This window comes from Gavialis gangeticus, unplaced genomic scaffold (genome assembly GCF_001723915.1).
Source record: "Gavialis gangeticus isolate Ggan-Ray unplaced genomic scaffold, GavGan_comp1, whole genome shotgun sequence".
NCBI classification, from domain to species: Eukaryota; Metazoa; Chordata; order Crocodylia; family Gavialidae; genus Gavialis; species Gavialis gangeticus.
The window spans coordinates 71,408,875-71,417,838 of record NW_017729022.1 but is presented as its reverse complement, the minus strand read 5'-3'; the positions used below and the strand labels follow the sequence as shown (position 1 = coordinate 71,417,838).

The following is an 8,964-nucleotide window of genomic DNA, read 5'->3' as shown; positions in this document are numbered from 1 at the left end:
CGCTCAACTTCTTAAAGTATACCCACGAATGTAAACTCTTAGAATAATTTTTAAGACTGCCAAGTTTAGTTTCCCACATGTTGACATTTTAAACAGAAGTATAACCTTATCTAAAGACACTCAAAAAAAAGTTCTTACTGTATGAACTCTCTCTCTCAGGGTACTACATTGATACAATTGATAATAATAAAAGGGAGACATGTTAATTCAAACTTAAATACTGTATTAGTAATTAACCAGTACTAATATTATACCCTAGAAGGCTCTCTTTGTCCTCTCATACATTTGGTCCAACGCCTACAACTCACAGAACTCACACATTTCCCTGGTGTCATTGAAGTAGCAACTCAGGAAAACAGCACTGTAACACAGTTTAAACTTGCCATTCAGTCTGAAGGGTTCATCTACACCAGCTAGCTCAGCAGTTTGTCATGATCCACCCATGGCAGTATGGACTAATAAGCATGGATTAATTTAATCTCTTTCTTGAGTAGATTTCTCAGCCCATAATCAGCTCCATGATATCACTGCTGGATTACATCCAATGCCCATAACTAGCTAATTTAAAGCTGGTGTGGGTCGCTCGGCACTCCACTGGAGTCTCTCCTAGTATTCTTATAAGACAGCCCTATGTCCTTTTAGCATGGAGATGAAAGGATAGGGAAAGTTAGTGCATTTGCTCACATCATAATCAATGGCAAATTTTGAAAATTAACTAAATCATTTCTACGTTCTCACTTCTCCCTCTTCATTAAAAACAGCTCTCATATAATACATGTATCTAATAAGAAAGTCAAAATTTGTCAGAGACCTCATAAAGCATGAATACATGCCACACTAGGCACTGACAATCATGAAAAAAGAACCCGAGCTTTACTGAAAGAGTCCGCATGTTAGTTTGACCCAGCTCCGCAGTGTCTGTCTAGATCGGGCATTTCAGCAGGGCTTTTTGGCGGTTTTCTCTAAAGCTGATTCAATCAGTTTTTAGATAAAAGAGCCCCGTTGAAACACCTGATCTATTCAAACATTGGGTGAGCTGGGTCCAACTAACACAATGCCTCTTCTGGGCATGTACTGCGCTCAGTGCAGGGGCAAGCTGAGCTTGAAGTAAAGCGCTGTTTTGGGGGGTTTTCCCCACGTCTGTAAGCAGCCACTGTGTCTGAGCTAAAGCCGGCTGCCTTCCCTGCTTCCCATAACCTGCACGGCAGGAGGCGGGGAAGGCAGCCAGCTCTTGGCTTTCCCCAGTAGCACAGAGCTGCATGTGCACTGCGTGGAGCCTGGCATGAGAGGCAGCCAGCAGGGCTGCACTCCTCACTTCCATTGTGCGGTACTGGCTGGAGCCACGCCTGGGCGTGCATGGGCCACAAGTGCCCTAAGGGCTGCTGCTGCTGGTGACAGGAGGTGTGCACCCACACTCCCCACTCTGTCACACCCACACCCATCCCACCTGAGCTCTGCACTCCTGCCCAGCTGCAGTCCACCCCACCCCCAGCACCTACCCTCTCCCTACCTGGTGCATGGAGCAGGCCAGAGGCACGCAGGTCCCTGGGGTGGCAGCAGCCCCACCTGGAAGCTGCATACTGGCCAGGCCTGGCCCTTCTGCGACCCCATCTTGTTTCTATAACCATGACCCACAGTTTTGGAACCACTGTATTACAGAAAAGCCCAAAATAAGTAATCTCTAAATTTAAAAAAACCCAAAAAACACAACTCGTGACTCTAAAAAAATCAAAGCAACTTTTTTGGAGAAAAAAGCCCAATTCCACTTATTATAAGCAAATTTGGCAACACTGGCTCAGAGCTACCACTAGGAAGCAGACACTATGATGGCAAGGCGAAGGGAAGGTCCCCAACATAGCTCAGGGCCCTAGGCATGTGCCGAGTTTGCCTATGCATTAATCTGGCCCTGCCCATTCCAGTTCAGGCTGGGCAAACCCCAGCCCACAGCTCCCTCCCCTTCCTTCTTCTCCTCCCATCCTACAGACTTCACCAGGGGTGGAGCAGGGCTGAGCTGCATCAGCCCAGCCCTGCTTGTGCATAGGAGCTTACAGAAGTTTATGAAGGTGCTCTGCTTTGGAGTGAACACCTTCATCTGAACCATCATGTAATGAGGATTAATTTGTTGTGCAATCAGGCACTTCTAAAGTGCTCTGCAACCATGCACTTCTGTCAGGGCATGGCTATAGAGTGCTTTCAAGGGGCCATTCATACAGCAAATGCTACTTCTGTCAGCACCCAAAGGGTCTGCAGGGGTTGCCTGCTGCTCTACAAATGGTTTATTTCGTTCTTTTCGTTCACTGTATGTCTGTGTTTATTGAACCCAGTGATCACTACCTCATCCACAAGCCTTGTTGATGATTCTTTCTTTTTCAGTTACACACACACACACACACACACACACACACACACACACACACACAGAGTAATGAGAAATTCCTTTAAAGTTCCCATTGTTTAAAGCTCATCCCACAAAATGTTGGCCCTCTACATATTGTCTTGTTCAGGTACTTTGTTCTCTAAGATCGTCTATCTTAGCTTTGCAAATCACATTTAACTTCAACAGGGAAAAAAATGTAAGGCCATTGAGGGAAAAAGATAAGCTATTAACTGAAGGCACATGCACAAGCATAAAAAACTGCTGGTCTAACTTTGTGGTTTAACTTTTCATAAAGCAGAAACCACTGACAAAGCAAACATGGCATAATGGAAGTAATTAAAGTTTGTACTAATTCTTTTTTATTATTATTACTATAAAAGAAGGCGGTTCATTAAATAAGGACCAAGTGTATAGTGTAATGAAACCTTTTTAGATTTATTAATGGATCATATACAATAATGCTGACAGATGGAAAAGATGAGCTTTCTAGATGCAATGAAAGTAAACAATAAATGCAGACATCAGTGAACTGAATTATCATGAAGCAATATGAGTTGTATAACAATGTTAGCACTGGTGCCTGCCATGGTGCCTATGCCTTCAAATACTAACATTAAACCATTTGATGTGTGCGCAATGTTGGAACAATTCACATCAGCTGCCACCATGAACAAACTGCAATTGGATCTGGCTAGGAAGTTCCAAGTTTCAAGTAAAAATGTACGTAGATGAATCCAAGGCCCAGTATAACCTGTATGAATGGCAGTCCTCTATTTAATATACAAGATGCATATTTTTAAGCATCCAAAGAACTTTGTCCCATACTCTCGGGTTAAAGCCTTGTCTAACATTTCGTGCTGGGAATGTAAAGTAGGGCACCAGATACAGTAGTACAAATAACACTTTATTTACAGTTTCATGGCTTTCAGATTTCCTGTCTCCATAATCACTTCCTACTAATTTCCTTCTGTTTTGTTTGGAATGGGGGTCTTTTCAAAGAAAGTGTCCAAAAGAAACAAAGCCTTTGTAAGGTTACGATTAAATCATGGAGGTTTTTATACTTTTCTTTATTTCAGTATTTCCTAGTACCGGTATTCTGTGTCAGCGACATTTATGTTGTGTGTCAAATGAGTCTGTCTGTTTCAAACAGTATCGTGATTGAAAGACTGCAAATAGGCAAATAAGAGAAGGCCAGATCCTCAGCTGATATATACTGGCACAGCTCCATTGATTAACACTAGTTGAGGACATGGATCACCCAATTTTTTTTTAAGAAAAGCTAAACTAAGCACTTGTCTTAAGAATGCCAACAATTTTTTGCTTTGGACCATACTACTTCGATGCTAAAGCATCAATAGTTGGACAACATTCAGAAGTAATATTTTATTTAATATCTGTGCCTTTAAAATTAAAAACTAGACAAATGTAATGATTGGTTTTGAATGGCGGCTGATGTTTGTGCTTTGATCTAAAATCCAGATACAAACAATGGTCTATAATTTCAAGAGTGTGTAGTGACTGTAAGGCCCCAACTAGAAACAACTTAGCTCAGTTCTTTAGAAAATCAGGTCTCTTTTAGTAATGTAAAGTTTGATACCTGACAATGGAGGAGCCTGAAAGCATTAGCCACTTTGAAAAATATGTCATCAAAATTTTAATGCAAAGGCAAAATATTGCCTCTGAGCCCCTGCCCTTCCTTCCTGTTTCATCCTGGGTCTTTCCATGCCTGCATGACCAAAATCAAATTAAGCAAATTTCGAAAAGGTTTATATATTTTAGAAAAAACAAAATGTTCTTTCTAGAGAACTTCTGCCTGCCATCTTTTAATTCCATCAGAAGCCCACCCCAGTATATTGCAGGAAAGGTGCCTGGCTTAGCAGGGCCTTTCAGCCTTTTCCTCTATAATGTTATAGCTGCCATTGCTGTGCTGCAACATAAGATCATACAAAGGCTTTATTTCACCAGTGCTCCTTGTTCCTAACTTGCTACATTCAATTCTGTCTTGCAATTAGGAAATGGCTCTAGTTTCCCATTAGAACAAAGTATAGTCTTCATTGACAACTATGGAAGTTTAAACTGGAGATAGAATAATGCAACAATAAAGTGAAAAAATCCCCCGCATCATGTGGTCTTATAGAAGATGACTGAGTCCTCAACAATTTTGAGTTACAGCTTTGTTGCGAGTTAGAGAGGAAGCTTTTGAACAAAGCACAGACTGACCAAGTAGCTTTCTCAAGTACTAATCTGCATATACACAGCACAAATACACATTGGGTTAGATATTTTTTTCCCCCTCACATCGCTTGGAAAACTGACTCTTTAGCTTATTTGGTTTTGGACCTAAATAATAAAACATAGGTAAAAAGGAGTATTTCTGTTATTGTATATAGTAGCACATGGAATAAATAGTTTAAGAAGTGAATACATCCTACAAGTGTCAGGTATAATAAATTAGAAAAAAAGACAAGTAGGAGGATATGACAGAGGTCTACAAAATGATGAATGGCAAAGAGAAAGTAAATAAAGATTTACTATTTACTATCTTTCACAAGAAGCATACTATAAAATTATTAGGTATCAGATTTGAAAAGAAAAGGAAGGTTTTTTTCACACAACATGTAGTTAATCATGTGGAAATCAACGCTGTATGAGAGTGCAGAGGCTGATAATTTAATAAGGTTCAAAAGGGGATTGGACAAAATTCATGAAGAACAGGTCCAGTAGGGAGCATGAAGCATGACAGTTAGGAGTGTAACCTCCAACTTAGGACTTCCTAGGCCCAAGAATACAGGAAGCTGTGGGGGAGAGGTGCAAAGGACAGATTTGGCTGGATCTGGCCTGCTTAAATATTCTTTTCCTTTCCATGCCCTGTACCACTGGGTTAGATGAAACTGTGCCAACCATGGCATTTTTTGTGTTCTTACCATACTAATGGTGTACTGTTTCACACTTCTTATTAGAAGTTTTGAATAATCAAACAGCCCAAATGAATTGGTGGTCTTTACCATGCATGCTTCACATGGAAGGACCTCTGAAAAATCCCTGCCAGAGACAGAAAATTCCTACTGACTTTTTGACATCACTCACTACATGCACTTTCCTAATGGACCTCTTAGCATTTCTTGGATAGAAAGAATTTTTTTTTTTTTTTTTATCAGAATGCTGCTTTACTAGAAACTAGTTTCATTATGAAATGAGCTGTGCACTTCAGATTGCAGCATGTAAAAGGAAACATCTAACAGTTCATTTTTTCAAACATGTCTACTATTTTAGGTGCTATTCTTAGGCAGTGATCCCCAGAGGTGCTGGGAACCTGCCATTCCCATTTACAATTATAGCGCCCAATGATGCTGAAAATCAGGCCACTGATGTTTCAAATTGAAAATCCCAAAACAGAAGCTCACAGAATTGGATTCTGTTTTTTAAACATTTTGGTCCCAACATCTCTGACCTCAGCTTTGCATTTCACTTGTAAAACTGAGCATTATACAGAATGCCTCTCTTGGAGGAAAATTTTGAGACTTAAATAGTTTCCAAATTCTTGGATGAGAGACTTCATAAATGTATAAAATACTGAATGACAACATGTGATGGTATAAATAGCTGAAGTATTGGCTCCCTGCCCCCAAAACTTTCAAAGAACAAATCTACAAATCTTTATGACATTAATTACCCTGTATACATAGAGTTCTTCTGCATCAGTTAATGCTTCTGAAGGGACTATTTCTTTCAGTGCCATCAAAACTTGCATGCAGTTCAAGTAGCCATCTCCATCGGTATCCACCTGGAAAGATGTTCACAACATTAATGGTTAGTAAGATAACCAATATTTTTGAAGGAGCTTATATTTTCTAGAAATGTAATTTTAATTATATAGAAAATGAAAACAAGAGATTAACTATCTGAAGGAAAAGCCTCAAAACTCCCACTCCTCCTTTCTCCTACTATGAGACCCTGCATTATAGCCTTGCATTACTGGTTGTGGGGTAAATGGGACACTTTTTGGATTTCACTAGAATGGGTCATTTAATTTTCCAGATCCATCACTGCTAAGAAACATAAGATTCCTTCCCTCCTTGCCCTCACCCAGACATTTTTCAGTGAGGAATCTGACTTTAGCATTAGAAAACTTAAAGAATACAAAATTACTTGAATATCAGGAGCCACTAAAAGCAAACAAGATTTTCACAGAAGTCCATGACTTGGCAGCATGAAGAATCAAAGGGTGCCTATACATGAGCAGGGAGGCTGCACTGATGTGCTGTAATTCCAGTGCGTTAGAGCAGACAGATTAATCAAGTCTCTTGGAGAGTGGCAATTACTGTGCTACAGCAGCCTCCTGCATCTCATGTATCAGCATCCCTATGCTTCAAAATGGTGGTGGAGGCACTTTATCTCAACCTTATTCAATGAGCTTTAAATAAACTGCCCCCACTAACATTTTGAAGTGTGGGTATACTAATATGCAAGACATGCTGGGCACTTTAATTAGAGTGGCTCACAGAGGTAGTGCACTCTAAAAGAAGAGGAAGGAAGCTAATGGTCATCAAAACTGAAAAGAAGGGATAACCTGAAACTTGAGTACCTTGCTTCAATCAACTTCATATCCCTAGTCATAGAATTGTAGAAAGTTAGAGTTGGAAGGGATGCCAGGAGGTCAGGTAGTCCTACCCCCTGTTCAAAGCAGGACCAGCCCCAACAAGATCATACCAGACAAGGCTTTGTCTAGCCAGGTCTTAAGAAACTCCAAGGATGAAGATTCCACAACCTCTCTGGGTAACCTGTTTCAGTGCTTTACTACCCTCCTAAGCGAGGGATAGACATTCTAAAAGCTTGAGCCTGAACGGATTCTCTCTTTGCAGGTTAGTTTAAACTGCTTGGGCTGAATCGATTTGTAACTGCACAGACATCCCCTCTGGACTGAAAAAAGGCAGGCACCTGCCTGCAGTGGCTCAGGCTAGGAGCCAGGAGGCACCAGAGAAGCCCTCCATCCCTTCCATAGTGCTGAGCTGAGGGGGTGTGGCCAGGCCACAGCAGGTGCTCTGATTAGGGAAGGGTTCTCCCTCCCTTGCTGATCATCAAGGGGGCCAGCAGGGATTTACATACCATTTAGTTACACAGCAGGGAGCATTTATAAACCCATCAGCAAAACAAAAGATCTCTCATTAGTTCAAGCTCTTCTTAAACAACCATTCCCAAGGAAGGAATGGAGGGACATTACCAGCTACCTGTTGATTAGCTCCAAAAAGCCCTAAGCCAACACTGCCTTTGCCCCGTCTCCAGCAGCACAGACTGTAGCCACCATGTAGTATGCTAGCTAATGCTGAGAGGTGTCTGTGTAAGGCAGAGGGGAGGGGGGAATCCCTGCTTCAGCAGGGAGTGGTGAGGTGAAGGGAGGGGAGCAAGAAGCAGCCAGGCAGGCATCCTGTACCTTCAGTCTCTGCCGAAGATGCAGCCCCACCCAACAAAGCATCTGAGATGCTGGGGTACTCTGATTTAACATAAACCAGGAAGGAGTGCGAAAGTTTTTCCTAATCTCTAACCTAAACTTCCGTTGCTGCAACTTGAGGTCATTGGTCCTTGTCCTGTTATCTGCCACCACTGAAAACAGTTTAGCTCCACCCTCTTTGGAACCACCCTTCTGTAGTTGAAGGCTGCTGTTACATCCCCCATCAGTTTTCTTGTCTCCAGACCAAATAAACCCAGCTCCCTCTGCCTCTCCTCAGAAGTCCCATTTCCCAGCCCCCTAACCATTTTTACTGCCCACCACTAGACTTTCTCCAGTTCATCCTTTCTGCAGTGTAGGGGCCAAAACTGGACACAGTACTACAGGTGTGGCCTCACCAGTGCTGAATAGAAGAGAAGAATTACTTCCTTTGATCTGCTGGCAATGCTCTTACTAATATAGCCCAGTATGCTGTTAGCCTTCTTCACAACAAGGGCAAACTGCTGGCTTATATTCAGCTTATTGTCCACTGTAACCTCTAGGTTCTTTTATGAAGAGTTGCTGCTTAGCCAGTCAGTCCCCAGCCTGTACCCCAGCCTGTGCATGGGATTGTGTTGTCTTAAGTGTAAGACTTTGAACTCGTTCTTATTATTGAAACTCAAGAGATTTATTTTGGTCCAAACCTCCAATTTGTTGAGGTCTTTCTGAATCCTAGCCCTGCCCCTCAAGCATATCTACTACTTCCCCCAGCTTGGTGTCATCTGCAAACTTGCTGAGGGTGCACTCTATGCCATCTTCCAGGTCATTGAGGAAAATATTGATGCAAACCAGCCCCTAGGACCAACCCCGAGGGCACTCCACTTGATACCAGCTGTCAACTAGACACCGAGCCATTGGCTTTACCTTCTAAGACTGATGATATGGACAGTTTTCTGTCCACCTCACAGTCCATTCATCCAACCCATCCTTCCTTAGCTTGCTTGCAAGAAAAAGTTGTGGGAGACCATATCAAAAGCTTTACTAAAGTCAAGGTACATCACATCCACTGCTCTCCCCACATCCACCCTCAGATGCATTGCACTCAGCCCCATGGACTTCTAAGCAGCCAGCTTTTCTAAATAGTCTCTAACCTGTTCTTTCA

General features: G+C 42.0%; 1 protein-coding gene across 1 annotated transcript in view; it reads right to left on the bottom strand.

The window, feature by feature from the left end:
* The window catches only part of LOC109296123, a 127,565-nt gene that overhangs the window by 90,401 nt on the left and 28,200 nt on the right, over positions 1-8,964 (bottom strand). The window contains exon 2 of the mRNA XM_019515358.1: positions 6,051-6,161. Within this exon, the coding sequence (XP_019370903.1) occupies positions 6,051-6,161 (111 nt within the window). The remainder of the gene's footprint in view (positions 1-6,050; positions 6,162-8,964) is intronic.